Source organism: Myotis nattereri (genome assembly GCF_964212035.1).
Source record: "Myotis nattereri genome assembly, chromosome: 4".
NCBI classification, from domain to species: Eukaryota; Metazoa; Chordata; class Mammalia; order Chiroptera; family Vespertilionidae; genus Myotis; species Myotis nattereri.
Window position 1 is genome coordinate 41,360,827 of NC_138079.1, and position 21,598 is coordinate 41,382,424.

At 46.4% G+C, this 21,598-nt stretch overlaps 1 protein-coding gene across 1 annotated transcript in view; it reads left to right on the top strand.

Annotated features, from left to right (window-relative positions):
• The window catches only part of PDE8B (phosphodiesterase 8B), a gene marked incomplete at its 5' end in the record, with an annotated part of 176,056 nt that overhangs the window by 75,414 nt on the left and 79,044 nt on the right, over window positions 1-21,598 (top strand). Inside the window, 2 exons of the mRNA XM_081090250.1 lie at window positions 9,486-9,542; window positions 20,646-20,836. Of these exons, the coding sequence (XP_080946376.1) occupies window positions 9,486-9,542; window positions 20,646-20,836 (248 nt within the window). The remainder of the gene's footprint in view (window positions 1-9,485; window positions 9,543-20,645; window positions 20,837-21,598) is intronic.

Below are 21,598 nucleotides of genomic sequence, written 5' to 3' on the forward strand. Positions count from 1 at the left end.
GGGGAAAATAATTCATCATATGTAAAGAACTACATGTTCCTCTTGCCTAAGTGATAATCTTGTGTTGTTGGAGGGTGTATCTGGAGGAAATCCCATGGTGTCTGGGTTCAGGTATGGCTGAGTCTCAGTGAGTTTAGTTGCTCTGTTGAAATTTGTTGAATAAATGAATATGTAATAGAGTCTGATATTAACAGACATATCTACTCAGAAGAATAGATTAGTGGTTCTCAACCCTGGCTGCACCTGAGGAGACTTAAAAATACTGATGCTGGACCCCATCCTTACAGATTCTGATTTTGTTGGTTTATAATAGGACGTAGTTGTTGATATATTTGAAAAGTTCCCCAGATAAATAGGACTTGTGGATCAGAGAATTGGAAGCAGGACAGTGAGAGGAGGTTCAGGCCCGCATGCTGGGCACTGGAAGGTCCATGGCAGCAGGGGTGCCAGGAGCTGCCAGGGAGTGGCCAGAATCAAAGCAAGGTGAGTGCTTGAGGCTGGTGTGAGGGCAGAGCTGACCCCAGGGGTCCGGGGCTGAGAGGAGCATTCTGGATGTGCTGAAGGCAGTGGCCTGGGAAGTGGTGACCAGGATGAATCAGGGATGTCCAGACTCGTGGTCAGTGCTGTGGCCCATCGGACAGGAAACCAAAAGGTAGGCATGGGCCCATTAACAAGACACAAGTCAAATACAATCTTCGCTTACACAGAGCTTAGAAGAGAGAAAGAGAAAGAAAGAAAAGAAAAGGGAAGGGAAGAAAGAAAGAGAAAAAGAAAGAAGGAAGGAAGGAAGTTTGGCCTGGCAATGGAGGTTGGATGAGACACCTTGAGAGAGTTAAATATTTTAAAATCAGAGCTAACAGGGCAACAAACACTGTTGATTAAGGGCATTTTAAAAGGCCTGTTCCTGAGCCTGAGCTGATCCTTGTTGTGAGTGAGAAGTGATCTTTACAGTAGAATCGCCCTCTCAAGAAGGCAGGCTTGCCCTGAGCTGTGTGTGTGAACATTCCGTGCTGCAGGCGATTAGGAGGAAGGGGTTCCGAAGGAGAGCTGGCTGAAGTAGAGAAGATCCGGACTTGGAGCTGATCGTTGGAAGATAGAAGTTATGGGACACCCTGCACCCAAACACACCTGCACCCCCCCTTCTCCTTCTTGGTCCTGTGGCAGCCCTGTTAGCAGTAGGACAGGCTGACTACCAGGACATAAGCAGGGACTGCCAGGTGCTGGATCAGCTGTTTTGCAAAATCAGAACGGAGTCCAGGAATCCGTCACAGAAAGGTGGGCAGTGCAGTCAGAATTCTCTAAATTTAGGAGCGTAATGGAAGAGCAGTGCCCTGGGAGTCAGGAAAAATGGAGTCTTGGTCATGACTCTGTTACTTGAAATCTGTGTCATCTGAGGTAATTTAATTCAATTCCATTAATTTATTGAGCAGCATTTTAGCATCTTCGAGATGCTGGGGGTAAGATTGTGAAAAAGAGTCTATGTCCTTAAGAAACGCAGTCTTGCCAAAGAGAGGATGTTTAAGGGAGCAGTAAAGTCTATGCTGTGAGGTACGGGAGGGAGGAGGATCATCGGTTCTGCAGTGGCGCAGCTGGGCTCCAACAGCCTTCAGATGGGGGAGGGGGCATACCAGTGCCCCTCCGGGATGAGTAAATTATGCTGAGCAGATGGGGTAGGAAGGGCTTACTGGGGTACCACTTTTCTTCCTGAATTCTCACTTCTTCCTCGAACCCAGGTAAGGGAGCAACATTCCTGAAGCTGAAAGTACTAAGAGCTGTGGCAATTGCCCCCAGAGAATGTGGTGCTGGGACAGGTGACTAGCCAACCTGAACTACCTGGTTCCTCTCCAGTGGAGATTCTGTCTTTCAGCTGCCTCCCTGCACCAGCTGGTGCTCAACTTGGAATTCCCTCCCCACTGAAATGAGGCCAAGCTATGTGTGGGGTTTTGGTAATTTTTTCTTGATCATTGAGATATATTTTCCCCACTTGCTTACACTGCTGTAGTTTCCACTCGTAGCAGTGTCTCTGTTTTGTTTTTGCTAAATCTGCTATTATCTATATGCTTTTCCTCCAAGTCATGAAACCTGCTAATCCTCTGCTCAGTAGCCTGCATTATGGTTGGTGCTACAGGATAAAAAGGGGGTTCCTTCCGTTCTCCTCTAAGGAACTGGCCCCAAACTCTCCCAGTCTTCACTTTCATAGTCTCTAATACAGCCACTCCAGATCGTGTTTCTCCCCATTGTACCTCCATGCATTTGCTTATCCTATCTAATAAAAGAGAAACATGGTAATTAGCCATACATCCGCTACCCTTCCCATTGGCTAATCAGCGAGATATGCAAATTAACTGCCAGCCAAGATGGCGGCTGGCAGCCAGGCAGCTTGAAGCTAACATGAGGCTTCCTTGCTTCAGTGATGGAGGACTCCAACATTCCCCGCCTGCCTTGCCGGCCTCTGAGCTTGCAGTTTGAAACATTGTTACAAATATAGAAGCTAAACAAAACCCCAGAAACCTTTCAGCCAGCTGGAATCTCAGAGCTGGAGTTGATACAATGTTTTGATTATAGAACTCAAACAAACCAGATACCTGCTTTCAGCAGCAGAGGCCTCACAGCTGGAGCCAGAGCTAAAGCTGGCCCAGAATAAAAAAAAAAAGAAAAAAAGGAGCAGTTGGGAGCTTCAGTCACCCGCCAGCCTGAAAACAGCCCTCAGCCCCTCACCCAGACTGGCCAGGCACCCCAGTGGGGACCCCCACCCTGAAGGGTGTGTGACCAGCTGCAAACAGCCATCGTTCCCTCACCCAGGCTGGCCAGGCACCCCAGTGGGGACCCCCACCCTGATCCGGGACACCCTTCAGGGCAAACCAGCTGGCCCCCACCCATGCACCAGGCCTCTATCCTGTATAGTAAAAGGGTAATATGCCTCCCAGCACCAGGATCAGTGGAGCCGAGAGGCCTCCCGGCACCGGGATCAGCGTGACGGGGCAGTGCCCAAACCCCCTGATCGCCCTGCGGCTCTGTGTGTGATAGGGGGCGGGGCCACAACCTCCCTATTGGCCCTGCTCTGTTTGTGACAGGGGAAGGTGCCCCAACCCCCTGATCAGCCCTGCTCTGTGCCTGATAGCGGGGAGCTCCCCAACCCCCTGATCGCCCCGCGCCTCTGTATGTGACAGGGTGCGGCGCCCCAACCCCCTGATCAGCCCTGCTCTGTGTGTGACAGGGTGCGGCGCCCCAATGCTCCCCCCATGGGCCCTGCTCTGTGTGTGATGGAGTAGAGCCATAACCTCCCCATCGGCCCTGCCCTGAGTGTGAGAGTGGCGGCGCCCCAACCCCCTGATTGGCCCTGCTCTGTGGGTGATAGAGGGTGGCACCCCAACCCCCTGATCCGCCCTGCTCTGTGTGTGACAGGGGGCAGTGCCCCAACTCCCCTATCAGCCCTGCTCTGTGCGTGACAGGGGGGAGCTCCCCAACCCCCTGATGGGCCCTGCTCTGTGCGTGACAGGGGGGAGCTCCTCAACCCCCTGATGGGCCCTGCTCTGTGCATGACAGGGTACGGAGCCCCAACCCCCCTGATTGGCCCTGCTCTGTGCGTGACAGGGGGTGGCGCCGCAACCTCCCCATCCACCCTGCCTTGAGTGTGACAGGGGGCGGTGCCCCAACCCCCCAATCGGCCCTACCCTGACCGTGACTGAGGGTGGCATCGCAACCTCCCAATCTGCCCTGCTCTGTACATGACAGGGGCGGCGCCCCAACTCCCCAATCGGCCCTGCTCTGAGCCCGACCAGGGGCTGCACCTAGGGATTGGGCCTGCCCTCTGCCACCCCGGAGCAGGCCTAAGCCAGCAGGTCGTTATCTCCCGAGGGGTCCCAGACTGCGAGAGGGCACAGGCCAGGCTGAGGGACCCCCTTCACCCCCAAGTGCAGAAATTTTTGTGCACCGGGCCTCTAGTCTATATAATAAAAGCTCAGCGACCGTTACAGCGGAATGACCAGAACAACTGGTCGCTATGACATGCCAGCCGCAGGGGCCACCACCACTGCAGCTGCCGAGCCCGAGGGCCCCAGGGCCAGTTGTGCAGCCATCGCCTAGACACCAGTAAAGAACGCGAAGGTGGTCAGTGTGAACGTGCAGCTTGAGGTAAAGGCTCAATCAGCTGGGCACCGAGATGATTGTCACCAAGGCTGGCAGGTCAGGGCACCCCTCTCCCTGCTGCGACCCTCCCCACATGGCGCCAGTTTCGGGCAGCGGGGCAGCTCCTTCGCTCTCTGAGTTCCGGCTCTAGCGACAGCTGCCTGGCATTCCAGGCCAGAGGGTACTGCTCGGGATGCCAGGAAGGTGGCAGAGAGAAACCCTGTGGACCTGCCGCCTGACCAGCAGTCCAAGACCCGGCACCGCCAGAAACAGACCGGCTCAGAGAACACAGCTTGGGGGGAAGGCAGCCGCCGGTGAGGGGCCTTGCCGCCAGCCAGCTCCCGGTGGATCCCACCTCAAAGGAAACTTGGTCTTTGGTTCCTTAATTCAGTCTATCTCAGCTTAAGAGGAGCAGCTGGGCACATTTTAGGGGAGAAATAAGACTCCAAAACAGTGTGTTCTGTTCTGTGGAGATTGCTACCCAATTGTTTTAGGTCTAAATTCTGGGTGATTGTGGGGCCTGGCTCTGCCACTGGGGTTCACATCTTCCAGTTGGCCTGCATTTGTTGTAAGGGCCCAAAGAGAAGGGGAACAAGTTTTTTGATGCAATGGATTTGACCAACAAAGACAAGTGCCAGGCTGTGTCTAATGTACACAGAGAGACACCAGCTCTGAATCCACCTGGCCAAAGGGAGCTCAGGGCCTGTTTGCAGAGCCTTCTGGTGGTTTCTGTTTCCTTGCTGAGGACATCCTCCCTGGGAAGCCTTGGGCCCATGCTCAGCTCCAGACCCCTCCGCCAGGCTGGCCCCGCCCCTGATTGGCACCTCCTACCCCGATCAGGGGCAGGGTCAGCCGGCCAACCTCTTTTGGCCCCTCCTCTGGCCGGCCTGCCCTGATCAACCCTGATCAGGGCAGGCCGGCTGGACCCCACCTGTGCACGAATTCATGCACCAGGCCTCTAGTCTATATATATAAAAGCCTAATATGCAAATTGTCCCCTCAGGAGTTCAACTGATCAGGAGTTTGATCGCTCACTATGATGTGCGCTGACCACCAGGGGGCGGCGTGGAATGAAGGAAGGCCCCAGCCGGCAGGCAGCCTGGGAAGGGAGGCCTCGGCTGGCAGCTAGCAGCCGCTAGGGACTCTACCTGTCTGTGAATTTCGTGCACTGGGCCTCTAGTGTTTTCCATAAGCCTGAGATTTCCTCTCCCAACCCTGTCTCTATATCTTCCTATTCTTCATGACCTACTTGTCTGTACAAAGCCTTCCTTGATCTCCCCACCTTAAAAACCAGAAGAATTATCTCCTTTCTCTCAACTTCTGAGGGAAAATGTGTATCAACCAGAATTCTGAATCTTGCTAAACTATCCAATAAAAGCCAGTGATAGACATTTGCAGATCAACAAAGACTGAATGATTTTGCCACTCATAGATCTTCTGAATGAAGAATACCTTCCTAATTGCATATCCAGGGACCTATGTTGTCAGCTTGTGACTGGCTAAGGTGAAAGTATTTACACCATAGAATTAGCAAATGCTACAAAATGGGACTATTTATTTCCCTTAAAGAGCCTGTTGATCTGAACGTGAATTGGTGGCCCTGCTACATGCATATATGTTTATGTGTATGTCACCATGTACAGACAAATGCTTGATGCCCTATGAATGTTGGACAGGCAACACTGCACTGTCGGTCAGCAGTCCTTCCTCCTTAGGCTGCTGGGAAAAGCCATGTGGTTGGAGTGGCTAGGAAGCTTGGCTTTCCATACTATCGTCCCATCCTCCTCTCCTCTCAGGGTCTGGAATTGCGTTACCTATGACCCCACCGCCTTCTTGCTTCTGTGTCCTCGGCAGACTTGGTCACTTCCTGGAATCGGAGCTAATATACTAATTGAGGATGTGTGCATCTGCAGTTGCTCAAAGTTCACTCTTTGAAGTAGCGAATCTTGGCCTGGCTACACAGACATCAGTAAATGGCCTCCTGTTTCTGTTCATAATTGGCCCTTACAAATTGGTGAAATGCAGGCCAGTAAGACGCCTGTGTCAGGAACAGACTTCTGCCAACTGCTGTCTGTGAATATACCTGCTGCCGACTTTCCTCCAGCCCTCAGAGCCGGGGAGGAGTGGTTCTGCGTTCTGTGGGGGAGTTGCCCTCCCTTGGGCACGGAAGCCAAGGTCAGATGACTGGGAGCACAGACTAGGAGGGAAAAGGCAAGCCAAGAGACAGGAAGCCAAGTGTGGGTCAGGACTAGGGAAGCTGGTAAACTGAGGTCCCCAAGCTGGCAGTGGCGGTGTGAGTGACTGGGGGAAGGAGATGAGCAGAGATGGGGGAGACGGGGGTCGGAGAGAGGGTCCATGAGCCTTGTGGTTCCTCTGCTGGGCTCTGCCTCAGGTGGCAGCTTCCTGCTGAGCTGGGTTAGGCAGAGGTTTCAATCCTGGCTGTGGAGAAAGTGGGTCTTTCTGTCTTTTGGTCGGAAAACAGTATCTTCTAGACTGAGTGCTACCTTTCAAACTCCATGTTGTCATGCCCGTGGCCATTACTGGTCTCCTACTGAGAGTACTCGGGTAAAAGTGCCTAGCACACTGCTGGGACAGAAGGGGCTGCGGGAGGGTCACACAGTCATGAGGTGTTTAAAATGGCGGGTGTAACTGTTCATGCCCGTATTGGTTTCTGACGAAGTATACAGGACTGCATTGGTTAGGTGTGAATTATAATTATTTTTTCAACAGTCGTCGTCTTTCTCCCAGTCCCAGCCTTCCAAAGAGACTCCCTTTTTACTTTATTCCTTCAAAGCTTTCATTGATTTCTTATGTCATATGTTTATTTTCTGCCCCTGGATGACCCCTTTCTGAGCATTTTTCTGGAGAAACCATTAACAGGTGGTGGTGTTGGATCAGGGCTTCTGTGTGGGGGATGGAAGTGAACCCAAGAGAGATCACAGGGAAAGGAAAGGGTATCCCAGATTATCATTCAAATCTACCTTACGGCCCCAGATTGGCTTTTCTTCTTAATCATTAACTTTTCAGCTTAATAAAACTCTGGCAGTTGTGCTGCTTTCGAAAGAGCATGTCTGGTTTTGACAATAAAATTGCTTTTAAGAGTGGAGCTGGGTGGGGCCGGAGTCCCAGTGACGCAGGAGGCCTGGTGATGGTCTCTGTCGTGGAATTGCTCTTGGGCTGTCCATGTACACTGGCTGCTGGTATCGGCACAGACATCTTTCAGGACATTGCTTTGCTTAGAGAAAAGGCGCATTAAGAGTGATGCGCTCACCTATCCAGTTTGGCTCAGTGGATAGAACGTCGGCCTGCGGACTGAAGGGTCTGGGTTTGATTCCGGTCAAGGGGATGTACCTTAGTTGTGGGCACATCCCCAGTAGGGGGTGTGCAAGAGGCATCTGATCGATGTTTCTCTCTCATTGATGTTTCTGACTCTCTATTCCTCTCCCTTCCTCTCTGTAAAAAATCAATAAAAAAAAGAAAAGAAAAAAGAAGTATAATTTTTTTTAAAAAAAAGAGTGATGCGCTCAACTTGAGTGTGACACTTTTGCTCGCAGACCGTAGTGACACACTGAAGGGACTTCTCACTGGTCAAAGGGTTTAAGGCCGTGAGGCCCTGAACTGGCTTTGGTTGCACCAGGCCTGCTGGAAGGACCCACTGCAGGGGTCCTCAGACTTTTTAAACAGGGGGCCAGTTCACTGTTCCTCAGACCGTTGGAGGGCTGGACTATAGTTTTAAAAAAAAATCTATGAACAAATTCCTATGCACACTGCACATATCTTATTTTGAAGTAAAAAAACAAAACGGGAACAAATACAATATTTGTATTTGCATGTGGCCCGCGGGCCGCAGTTTGAGGACCCCTGACCCACTGTCTGAGGCGCCTCGCCAAGAGAGCAGGGGAGCGAAGCTTTGCCCTCCTGAGAACCCATCACAGAGGCCAGAAGCCTTGGATGAATGTCATCAGAGAGCTCAGAGTTTTCTGCTGGCCAAAGTCTCCAGTGTCTTTTCTGCACAGATGATGCCAGCGGTGGGAGGGGAATCACCCTTACAGAATGAAAAGAATGTCAGCAGCTGGTGGTGATGTTTTGTAGAAAATTCATGCCATCAGGAGTTAAGCATGGGGGAAGGGGAAGAAAGGAGAAAGGTACAATTTTTAGTTTTCAAAAGTATAAAGTATCGGTTTTCCTGTTTGTGTTTTAACTGATAAAGATAAATGGACCTCTGGCCCTTGGGTCGTTGCAATGTCTGTGGTCCTGTGAGTTGCTGAAGGTGTCCCATCGGACTGACAGGGGCCACCGTAGTGTGTTGAGTGTGGATAAGCTTCCAAATAGTGACTGCAGCCTCTTAGAGAAAAACAAAACTGGATCCGTGGAGGGGAGGCCAAGACCTTCAATCCAGTTGTCTAACGACAAGTCATCTTTAGAAATCCAGGCACAGTGATTAGAAATGCACACGTGGGCTTGGCGCTTGCAGCCAAAGGCAGGCAGACAGCATTGGCTGGTGAGCCGCTGAGCTCGTGCCTGAGCCGTGGGGACTTGTCATGCCGGGCGTTTCTTTGAGGACATACAGTTGACATGCGTAATCTATTCCTAATAAGCACGGGCAAGAGTAAGCTGTTTATTCCTCACACTAAAGCATGAAGGTAAGAAAGTAGATCTAAATATAGGAACCCCTCTTAAGCTATAGAAATGCTTTAGCTTCCACACTTGAGAGAAATTTTTAGTCTTCTGAATTTTCAGAATAACAGCCTCCCATGATGCCCAGCACATGGTAGGTGCCCTGTAAGTAGTTACTGAATTCAGGTGTTTCCTCCCATAAAACAGTGCATGCTTGTTGTAAAAACCCATGCATGTAAAGTAAAAATAACCCGAAATCCCACCATTTACATTTGGGGGTATAACCTCCCAGACATTATTAGTGCATATAGAGGTATGTATCCTTTTACAAAACCAGGATTGTGTGGACATGGTGTTTTATTTTTTTTTAAATATATTTTATTGATTTTTTACAGAGAGGAAGGGAGAGAGATAGAGAGTTAGAAACATCGATGGGAGAGAAACATCGATCAGCCACCTCCTGCACATCTCCTACTGGGGATGTGCCCGCAACCCAGGTACATGCCCTTGACCGGAATCGAACCTGGGACCTTTCGGTCCGCAGGCCGACGCTCTATCCACTGAGCCAAACCGGTTTTGGCTGGACATGGTGTTTTAAAAACTGTCTCCAGATCAATAAGGTGGATCTTTCTGTTTAGCATCTGCGAAGTGGCATACGTACTATCCTGTGTAAGGAAGAATTTGTCATTTCTTGTCGTTTCAGACGTGAGACATCTCATGCGCTGTCCTTTATTTAGCAGGTGTCTTCTGCGGAGGTACGCATTGGGCCCATGAGACTGACGCAGGATCCTATCCAGGTACGCCTCCATTACACAGTAGGGGCATCGTTCCCGGAGCACATGGTTACATGAGCAGCGTCTGAGCAGCCCTTCTGGTACTACGGTCGATAGCCATCCTTGCCCCTACATACATGCCTGTACATAATACACAGTGTGTGTATATGGGTCTTGCTTGCTTTTATTAAAGTCATACTAGAAGAATCAAATTGGGTTTTCTTCTTTTGCACTCTTAAAAATTGCCCCATTTTGAGTCTAAATATAATTGCATGATGGACTATGAAGGAGAACAACTCTTCCACCACAAAAGTAGTCTGCCCCAATCCTGCTGCAGCCGGAAAGGGAAGGGGTGTGCATGCTGAAGGGCGGGGCTCTGCCCTGAGCCACAGCTGGGTGTGAATCCTGCCTTTAACCAGCTGGGGGACCTTGCATATATTGCTCCATTTCTCTACCCAGGGCCTTGTGTGGAAGGTGGAGATAATGCCTCTCCCATAGGGAATTATGAGTTAAATGGAATAGCAACCTAGAAGACTGCCTGGCCATGGAAGGTGCTCAGTAAAAGTTAACTGTTGTTGTTGGCTGGGAAGAGAAAATGACAAAAGGCTCCCCTTTCTTGTCCCATGTGACTAGAGCCATGCAGCCTTCTGGGCTCTAACACCGAGGGAACAGCAAGTGTGCCCTCCCTCCAGCTCCCCATAGCCCCTTCAGAGACCCTTTTAGGTAATTGCTAAACCCTCCTCTGCATACACATCATCCTGGTAGGCCTAAATATGGGAACCTCCTCCTCACAAACACTGTAGCTTGTTAGCACCGGGAAGCTTGTCCTGCCCTTGGGACAAGTGAAGATGCAGCAGAGATATAAGCACATCAACCAGCATGCAAATGAAAGTGAAAAACCAACCAAGGAAATGTATTGTTTGATTTATGAGCAAATGGAAAAGAAAATAATGTTTTACCATTGCTTGGAAAAGGAAATGCAAATCTTGGGAAAGGGAAAAAAAAACACAAAAGGAAGAGATTTAAGCTTGGGAAAATTTGATGAAAACAAAATTAGGAGCAGAGAGAGAGAGAGAAATTTACTAAAATAAACAGAAGCTACAACTGTCTGTATAGAATACAAACAAGTGGAAAATTCCAGTAATCATTCTGGGTGCACGTACTTTGTAGTCCATTTTGAATAAAGGCAATGACAAGGGATCTAATAACAGTATTTATTCCCAAAGCAACTTCCAGAATATTTCTTGGGATTAGTATAGTTTTCTAGATCTGTTCATTTAATTTTCTTACATTTTTGCCCTGTGCTTGTTGGCAGTGAATGCTCGTGATAAGGAAGTCTCATTTTTTTAAAGATGTAATTTGTCAAATTGTAAAGTATTTCAAATATTCATAAAGTTTACATGTATATACCCATATGCCCTTCTTTCAAATACTAACAGTATTCCACCCGTTTGTCTGAAAATTTCTGACACAAGGGACTACAGGCACTGTTTAAGCCCTTCTTTATCCTTTTGCCTCCCTAAGAGTAACCTCTATTGGGAGGTTGATTATGATAGGTATTTGTATATGTATTCTACACATGGATGCATTCATTCATAATATTTTTTGAATATTCTTAGCTTTATTTGAAAGCTAATAGGCTGGAGGCATCATTCTGGAATTTTTATTTAACATTGTTTTGCTGTCATATATAAGAATAGATGGTCCAATCTAAGGTCACTGATTTACTCCTCTGTTTTTTCCTAAGAGTTTTATAGTTTTTAGTTCTATGGTCCACTTTGAGTTAGTTTTTGTATTTGGTGTTAGGTAGGGCTTTATTCTTTTGCATGTGGATATCTAGTAGTTGTGCCAGCAGCGTCTATGGGATAATATTCTTTTCCTGTTGAATTGTCTTGGCACCTTTGTCAAAATTCAACTGACCATAATTATGAGGGTTCATTTATGGACACTGTCTTTATTACTATAGCTTTGAAATGTGAGTCCCCCAACTTTCTCCTTACTTTTCAAGATTGTTTTGGCTTTGTCCTTTGCATCTTCATATGAATTTAAGGACCAGTTTGTTAATTTTGGGGGTGGAGGGGACCAGTTGGAATTTTGATCGTGATTGCTGTAAATCTGTACATCAATTTTGGGATTATTACAGTGTTAACAATTTTGTCTTTCCATCCATTAATATAGATGTATTTCTTAATTTCATTGGGGGAGGGGTTTGTTCATTGCTATGGTATAGAAGTACGTTTTCTTTTTGTATTTTGATGTTGTATTCTGCAACCTTGCTGAACTCTTATTAGCTCTTACAGTTTTTTGTAGATTTCTTAGGATTTTCTATATACAAAATCTGTCATTATGTCTTCTAGTCTGACTGCCTCTTTTATCTTATTTTAGTTGCCTAATTATCTTGTGAAAACCTCCAAAATAAAATAATGGTGTGCTTACTTTTATAAGATAAGGTACTTCCAGATGTTTTCTCAAAGTGGCTGTACCATTTTACACTCCTACAAGCAATCGGAGAGTTCTGGTTACTCCAAATTCTTAGTTGTATTTGATGTTTCCGTCTCTTAATTTTAGCTGATCTTGTGGGTCATACTCTCTCCTGGTTAAATTTTCATTTCTTCATCACTCATAAGGTTGAACACTTTGTTGGTTGGATATTAGCCATTTATCTTCTTTTGTGAATGTTTGATTAGATCTTTTGCCTATTTTTAATTGAGTTGACTTTTTTAAAGTAATTGAGTTGTGGGAGTTTTTTATATATTCTTATTGCAAGTCCTTTGTCAAATTTTGAGAATATTTTCTTACAACCCGTGGCTTTTCTATTCATATTCATAAGTCTGGCTTTAGAACAAAATTCTTAATTTTGACATAGTCTAATTCAGCACTTCTTTTATGGTCAGTGCTTTCTGTGTTCTAAGAATCTTTACCTATTCCCAGGTTGAGAAGTTAATTTTTCTTCTAGAAACATTTTAATTTTAGATCTATATTCTATCTCAAGTTCATTTTCGTGTATGGTGTGATATGGAGGTCAAGGCTCATTTCTTTTCCCATATTGATGTCCAGTTGTTCCAGTTCTACTTGTTGAAAAGACTATACAATCCTTACTCCATTAAATTGCTTTGATGCCTTTGTTACTGATTTTTAAATTCTCACCTGAGGATATGTTTTTATTGATTTTTGTAACATTCTAATTCTAGGGGTAATGATATATAGTGGTGTTTGTGTGTGTGTGTGTGCTTCTACTGCTGACATTGCAACCATCTTAAAAAAGAATCATACTATGTTCTAGTCAGTGCCTTCATTTTTGTTTTTGTTTTTGCTTTCTTGGAGAAAAATATTCTGTTACTTCACTGGCATGTCAAAAATGTTAATTAGCTACATCAACCAGAGCCCTTAGGGCTTGGGAGGAACTTGTATGATAAGAACATTTTAGGATGTGCTTCTGAGTTCACCAGGGGAAATTTGCTCCCACATGAGGACATGTAACCCGGGCTCTGTACACCCCGAGGGAGCTGTCGGAGCAGAGTGCTGTCAGGAGGGGAACGTGGAAGTGTTAGGGAGAAGCGCAGTGGGGGCTGTAGAGTATGTCTCTCCTGGTGAGTGGTGGTGACTCACAGTACAAGTCATATTTTCCATTCTTGGCAAGAAGATGAAAAAAAGGGGAAATATTATGAGGCACTAGATTCGCATCAACATGATAACATCTGAAAATCAAGTGGCCTTTTCTTCATCAACGCCTGAGGCACAGTTACTCCCCCAGGGTGCAGAATCACTGTGTTTCTGCTTAGAGTGCTGTCCCCCTCCCCTCACATTGGCCTTTCCAACTGCACTGGAAACAGCCTGGCAGCTGTGACCTAAGCTTTTTCCTAGCAAGGCATCGCTTCCCTTTAGAACTCATTTTTCCATCTGTGTGGACATGGATTCTTCTGAACTGTCTCATAGTGGAGATTTTATATGTCAGAGATCATGTGGCCTCATGAGGGTCTGTTCTTCACATACTAAGTGATAGGACCGAGTCATGGAGACACTCAGGCTCAATGACTTGCTGGGGTCGCTGTTTCCCCTCCTGTCTGTCCTCACTGCTGCTACCAACTGTCCTCTACCTAACCCACCCAGTCTGGGGGAGCCACAGAGTTGGTAGGAATTTGGGTCCTATATTTTAGGGGGTAAAAATAAAACTGTCCAGAGGAGGTTACTTAACATAATGATTACAAACAGCTCTGGGGTCAGGCCGACCTCTCTTCAAATCTTGCTAGCTGTGTGGCTGTGGGCGAATCTCTTAACCATTTCAAGCCTCTGTTTCCATATCTATAAAATGGAGATAATGCCTGCTTCCAAAGAATGTCTGAAAGCGTTATTGCGTAAGACATTTCAAGCACTTTAAGTATAATGGCTGGCCCTTGGAAAATTCTCAACCTTTACCTGTTATTAGCATCACTTTCCTAGGGACACTGAAGGAAAGCTTCCAAGCCATTTTTAGCCCTCCACTGAATTGACCCCTTATCTGATCAAATTGATCAATTCTTTAGTATTATGTGGATACAATGTACAGGATCCATACATGTGGTCTATTCTAGAAACTCCTTGTTACCCAGTTTTGCTTATAGCCCAACCAAATATTCTGAAAATTGGATGTTTAATAGTTGATATTTGTGATCCATTTGGAGATGTGTAGACACACTTTTATTTAAAGAACACTGATGATAATGAGCATTTATAGCAGGGGTCCTCAAACTTTTTAAACAGGGGGCCAGTTCACTGTCCCTCAGACCATTGGAGGGCCGGACTATAGTTTAAAAAAAAACTATGAACAAATTCCCATGCACACTGCACATATCTTATTTTGAAGTAAAAAAACAAAATGGGAACAAATACAATATTTGTATTTGCATGTGGCCCGTGGGCCGTAGTTTGAGGACCCCTGATTTATAGCATTATCTTTAGGTTAAGGGAAAGTTAGTTTTGTCTCCACCCTTTTCCTAATTACCCTTCACCAGAGGAAAGTTTCATTCTAACTTAGCTATCAAAGATAGATGACTGCTATCCTCGGAACAGTATTTTTCAGCACATGGCTTAAACTTGTCAAAGGGATGGTACAAGGATTCCTAGCAGAACCAGAGGACATCAGGGGGCGTCATGAAAAGCTTGCAGAGGAGGAGCTGGGGCACATGGGTCCAGCCTTCTTTGCCTCTGCTTTGCTTTGGGAAGTCACTGTCCTCATCTGTTGAATCAGGGTTCATGGAGCACCCCAGGAGTCCCTGTCGGGGAAACTCCTGAGAGTCATGGCCCCTGCTCCTGTTATTGCCCCTGGGAGCCCCCAAGTCTCCTGCCGTCTGCAGCCTCTCAAACCAGAGCCCTGTCCTTCATGCTCTTGGCCTTTGGGCTGGAAGATGGTTTCAAGAAGATTTAGGTAGAGTTCTCCCTGGAGATAGAGGAAGGCCCTGCATGGTTGTGGTAGTTAGATTTTAAAGGAAGGACAGGCAGCACTTGACTTTGCACAGTTCCAATGTGCATGTATTTCAGAGTTTAATAACATCAGACCCCCAATAGCATGCTTCAAATTGTGGGACATGGTGTTGTAACTGGAAATAACTGCATAAGTAGGGACTTTGCTGCTAGCTCTTCCGTCCCCACAGACCTGTAAATAACAGATGTGCAGCGTGATCAGTGACCAATCACATCACTTCCTTGAGCATCTCTGTGATTGGTCGCTGCCCAGCCGCTAACTCAGTTCAAGCACAGACAGCAGATGTGCAGTGTTGCCACCATGTCTCCATGACCATATCCACGCCATTGCACAGAAATAGATCGTTGGAAGAGGGAATTAGCCAACAAACATGAAAGTGCAGCAAAGAAATGAAAAGTGATCATGGCAGAAGTGATTCTGAATTGAATGTAAATGGGATTAGAGGAGACATCGCCCCGTGTGGCCATGTTGATACTGCTGCCTTTGAGAGATTCTAGACCAGGGGTGGGCAAACTTTTTGACTCGAGGGCCACAATGGGTTCTTAAACTGGACCAGAGGGCCGGAACAAAAGCATGGATGGAGTGTTTGTGTGAACTAATATAAATTCAAAGTAAACATCATTGCATAAAAGGGTACGGTCTATTTTTCAATAGTTTTATTCATTTCAAACGGGCGGATCCGGCCCGTGGGCCGTAGTTTGCCCACGGCTGTTCTAGACAGCTCGCTGGAGGAAGTTAGTCAAAGTAAGTTTACTGAAATAAAGAAAATGGTTGTGACCAAAAGGATGAAATGTCACAGGAATTGACGCCAGCAAAAAACTGCACATTCATTAAAGGAGCGCGGGATATTTTATGACATTAGAAATACAGAGGGTGAAATGTTGGAAGCTGATCCGAACGTGGGAGTTTGTAATTCACTAAGGCATAGAACAGATTTTCATTTTGCATAGGAGTTGAATTATTGAAAAGTCACAGTTGCCAGGCACACCACAGCAAGCAGGGCCACAGCGGCAAGAGGCAGGGTTGGTCAGAAGGCGGTCAGGAGGCGGAGAGCGCGAGGGGGAAATGCAGGCAAGAGCCTTTATTGTGGTTTCTGTGGGAAGGAACGGTGAAGCAGGGTAAGCAGGTTTGGCTAGTTTGAGTCATTTTAGGGCCGTCTGGGGCCTAAGGGTGGCCCCTGGCTGTCTGGTACCTGGTCCTGGAGTCATCGTGGTGCAGAGTGTTAGGGTAAAAGAGGTGGTGGGTATGGGCTCTGATTGGTTTGCGCATGGAAAGTGCATTCCTAGCCGGCCAGGGTCAGCCAGGCTCTAGACATCAAAGCATCAGAAATACAGAAAACAAGGCATGAAAAATGCAACTCCCCACTTTCAATCAGTCTTGTAAGTTTCCATGTGAAATCCAGATTAAGTTCCTAAAATGACCCATAAGGCCTTACCAGGATCTAGCCCTGGGCTGTGAACTTGACTCTTTCCCACCCTCCAGCCTCGCACCGCCCCTCTGTCGTGCTGGTTCCCTGCAGTTCCCTGAGCACAGCAGGCGCGCTTCCCACTGTTGTGCCCATGGAACTGTTCCCTCAGCTTGGAATGCGTTCCTTCCGACATCAGCTTGGTTTACTTTTCTCTTTCCTTCAGGCATTTGCTTGTCCGTTGCTTTCTTAGTGAAACCTGCCCTAACCACCTACTAATCCTGCCAGCAACAAGCCAGTCTTTTTTTTAAATTTTTTTTCTTTATTGATTAAGGTATTACATGTGTGTCCTTATCACCCCATTGTCCCCCCCTCCCCCCCACACACACACACTCATGCCCTCTTCCCCCTGGTGTCTGTGTCCATTGGTTATGCTTATATGCATGCATACAAGTCCTTTGGTTGATCTCTCCCGCTTACCCCCACCCTCCTCTGCCTTCCCTCTGAGGTTTGACGGTCTGATTGATGCTTCTCTGTCTCTGGATCTGTTTTTGTTCATCAGTTTATGTTGTTCATTATAGTCCACAAATGAGTGAGATCATGTGATACTTACCTTTCTCTGATTGGCTTATTTCGCTTAGCATAATGCTTTCTGGGTCCATCCATGCTGTTGCAAATGGTACCAATTTCTTCTTTTTTACAGCAGTGTAGTATTCCATTGTGTAGATGTACCACAGGTTTTTAATCCACTCATCTGCTGATGGGCACTTAGGCTGTTTCCAGATCTTAGCTATGGTGAATTGTGCCGCTATGAACATAGGGGTGCATATATCCTTTCTGATTGGTGTTTCTGGTTTCTTGGGATATATTCCTAGAAGTGGGATCCCTGGGTCAAATGGGAGTTCCATTTTAGTCTTTCTGAGGAAACTCCATACTGTTCTCCACAGTGGCTGCACCAGTCTGCATTCCCACCAACAAGCCACTCTTGACCCCTCACCTTGCTCCACAGATTTTACACACTGCTTATCACTTTCAATAATCCGTACCATTTGCTTACTTATTGTGCCTATTGTTTATTGCTCGTCCCTCCACCACTACACCGAAAGGGGTCTTTATTTCATTCATGGGCGTGCTCTAAGCAATTAAAAACTGTGTCTGACACAGAGTAGGCACTCAGGAAATATTCGCTGAATGATAGCATTATTGTTCTGAAAGTGGAACTATCCAGTTTTTTAATGACACGTAAGACATGGGATTTTAATGCCTGTAATGATGCCCAACATGGGAATGCAGTGTGTTCTTACTGGATTAAATGCTGAGGCGCAGTGTTATAAAGGAAGCATAAAGCACTGGGTTTCTGGCTTAGCAACCCATCAATCAGCCAGACCACTGAGAGACGAGAAGTTTTGTCACCATTTCTGACTTTTAGGCTCTGCATATCGAGTTTCTCATGTTAATAGCACAGCTCCACAAGTAAAGGGCTATTGACTTTTTGCACGAAGCAATTTATTCTACCTGGTGTTGTTCATTGTAGCTCCCTTGGTAATAACTTCATATGAAGGGTTTCTTTTCACTATCAAAATCCACAAGGCTGTGCCCTTCACTTCTCTTGGAAGAGTCACCTCTCCCTTCTTCCTAGAAGTAGCTCAGCGGCCGAAGGTTTTCAGGAACACCCTGGACTGAGGAGGGACTACCCTTGCCCAGAGAGGGCCCTTAATAAGTGTGGCTGCCTTGTGATTTCAAGCCACATGCTAAGAAGGAAATGTCAAAATCATGCTGAAAAGTATTTTTCTGGAACATGGCTTTGAGAAAACAGGAAGTGATTCAGTGTAAAACTGATGACATTGATGACACAGTCAGGTATTTAATGATGGTAAGGAATTATTGGAGAGGTTTAGGTATGAAATGGTATTGTGGGTTTTTAAAATTTTAATTATATTTTTTCCATCACTCTCTATACCCTCTTCCACCTCCACTCACCCCCTGCAATCACCACACCGTTGTCCAGGTTCCTGAGTTCTCTGTTTTTTCTTTTTTGTTTTTGAAAAGAGTCTTTGTGTTCAACAGACGCATATGGATGAAATGATAGGATGTGGGAGATTTGCAGAGTAAAACGAGAGTTGGGAAAGTGGGTCGGGCAGAGGTACAACCAGACAGGCCAGGAGCTGGTTGTCGCTGAAACTGGATGATGGGTACAGGAGATCTATTATACTATTGTTTCTGTTTTTATATATTGCCAATTTTCAATTAACAAAACATGTTTAAGATATAGTTGTAATGGTAGGACAGTATTTCTTTTTCTGATTTTAAATGAAACATACTCAATATTTCATCATAAAGAATGATATTGGCTATTGCCTTAAAGGGTCTTCAAGTTAAACTACCCTTCTGTTCCTCATTGTCTAAGGCAGAAGTGGATACTGAAGAATAATAAGTGCCATATCATGAGGTTATTATGTTTTTCTTTTCTTTTTGTATTTTAGAGGATGTTTATTAAAGCTGGGGACAGTGAAACAAGGAAGAGCCTAGGATAACAAGAGAGGGACTAGGTGGGGAAATGAGCCTAGGCTGGGCAGCTTTGGCTCACTAAGAAGTCAGAGAAAAGGGAATCTTGGGGAAAGGTCTGGAAGTTGCCCTGGATGAACTGCTGCTGCCCATTGCTGCCCTGGTTGCAAGTCTGGTGGGGTCCCTTAGAGTTTAGGAGATGCATGGCTGTGGGGGAAGAAGAGAGGGAGGGGAAGGGGTGGGCGTGTTCCAGGTGAGCAAGAGCACACACTAGGATCTTTTATTTATTTATTTTTGATTTTTAGAGAGAAGGGCGGGGGGGGGGGGGGCGGGTAGGGAGAAAGAAAGAGAATCACAAATGTGAGAGCAGAACCTTAATCAGCTGCCTCCTGCATGCGCCCTACCAGGAGTCGAACCTGCAACCTGGGCATGTGCCATGACCAGGAATCAAACCAGCAACCTTTTGGTGCATGGGACTATGCCCAACCAACTTAACTACTCCGGCCAGGGCACGACCTTCGTTTTGAGGGGTTTTAAAGGCTAAACATTTAGGTCTTAGGGGGGGGGGGTATCGCAATAGAACATTCATCAGTTTTACGCTGTTGTACCAAAATGAGATTTAGTCTCTTAACTTCATCTGTCCTTGGGTGTGGTTGGCAATGGCACTATATGTGGATTTTTTAATTAGACCTGTTGTTGTGATGTAGTCTTATTCATACTAATAGTAAATGCCTCTTGCATTTTTCAGAAACCCCTACAAGTAATTATCCTTTCATGCATCAGATATTTACTGAGCAGCTAGTAGTAAGTGCCAGCCCATTGCCGGCACGGGGGTACAGCAGGGAAGGAGATTAGGTAGGTCTTTGCTGACCCGAAGCTCAATTCTAGTGGAGAAGATAGACTGTAAGCAAATAAACAAGTGAACAAGTTCAGGTGATGGCAAGGCTGTCTCTGGCTTCTGGCAGGCAGCAGGAGAATCTGGGTCCGGGAGCCTGGGGAGGAGGAGGGGAACATGGTGTGCAGTACTGCCACCTTCTTTTCATTGGTGGAACTGCGCCCAATTTGGCTCCATCACCTCCATCACTTTCACGGTTTTGAGTCCCTTTCCTTTCTTGTATCTTTATATGGATTTAAGTCCCAAGTTCAGAGAGGTGGCCTCCAGGTACCATGAGGCAAACACCACCTGCGACAGAGCCAGGGTCTAACCCAGGGGTGGGCAAACTTTTTGACTCGGCCACAATGAGTTCTTAAACTGGACCCAGGGCCGGAACAAAAGCATGGCTGGAGTGTTTGTGTGAACTAATATAAATTCAAAGTAAACATCATTACATAAAAGGGTACGGTCTTTTTTTTTTTTAGTTTTATTCATTTCAAACGTGCCGGATCAGGCCCGCGGGCCGTAGTTTGCCCACGGCTGGACCTGTGCTAATTAATTATCCTGTTAATAATTTCACTACTTGATCTGTTTAAAGACAAAGCCTCTTGGGAAATTAAAAGTAAGTAACCACCAGCCTGATTGAGCACCTATTCTGTGCTCATTCAAGTCTCACAACAGGCCTGGGTGGCACTGCTGTTCTCATACCTGAAAGAGGAGAAACGGTGGGCCCCAGAGAGGAAATGCTTGTTCAAAGACACACGGGAAGCTGTTGGAGGAGCTGGGATTTGAACCCACTCAGCTTCCCTCCAGAGGCCTGTTTTTAATGCCGTCTCTAAGGATGATGACTGCTGTTAAGGTGCCCTTATCTGTGTGTTCCAGGTTTTGCTGATCTTTGCCAAGGAGGACAGTCAGAGTGATGGATTCTGGTGGGCCTGTGACAGAGCCGGTTACAGATGCAATATCGCCCGGACGCCAGAGTCAGCCCTTGAGTGCTTCCTGGATAAACATCATGAAATTATTGTGATTGATCACAGGCAGGCTCGGCACTTTGATGCGGAGGCTGTGTGCAGGTACCTTCCTTAATCTCATATGCTTCGTCGATGTCCACTTAGCCTGAAATGAGCTCATTTGGAGGTGTCTTTAGTTCCATCTCATATATTTCTAAAATATGTGTTGATGTTCCTAAGCTGTATATTCAGCTTTCTGTGATAAAAGCTGTCGCTCCGCCTATAGATTTATCACATCTTTTTTTTTTTTTTCTTTTTTTTTTTTCATTTGAGTTCCGATGTATTTAGAGGTGTGAACTGGGTGCTACTGAAAACTGCAAGATTTTCCCCCCTGAGTTTTTGCTCATGTTTCACACACAAAAAAAATCACATTAAAATTCACACAGTTCTTATTATACAGATATGGTTTGGATGTAAACCAGATACTTTAATCTTAATTATTCTGCACCAAAATGAGCATCAGAAATGTGTGAAATATACATTTTCCCCTGCCTGACACAGATGGGTGGATCCTACAGCAGTCACAGGGCGAAGGCAGCCACTTTGCAGCTGGAGAAAACCTCCCAGGGACCCACACCCCCACTTGTTTACAGAAACGCTTGCTCCGGGGAGGAGACGCATGCCTGATCGTAAATAAACACAGCCCTCAGCATTCACGCTGGATGAACCGATCCCTTTAGCAGAAGTGGAATGCTTTGAAGCGAGACAGGAAGAGGTCACTAATTAAATGCTAGGCCAGGGCGGACTCCAGTTACATAGGGAGCTGGAGTTTTCTTGAAAAGAGTAAATGGCGTGAAAGGTAGGGGTATGGCTTCTGAGAGCCTT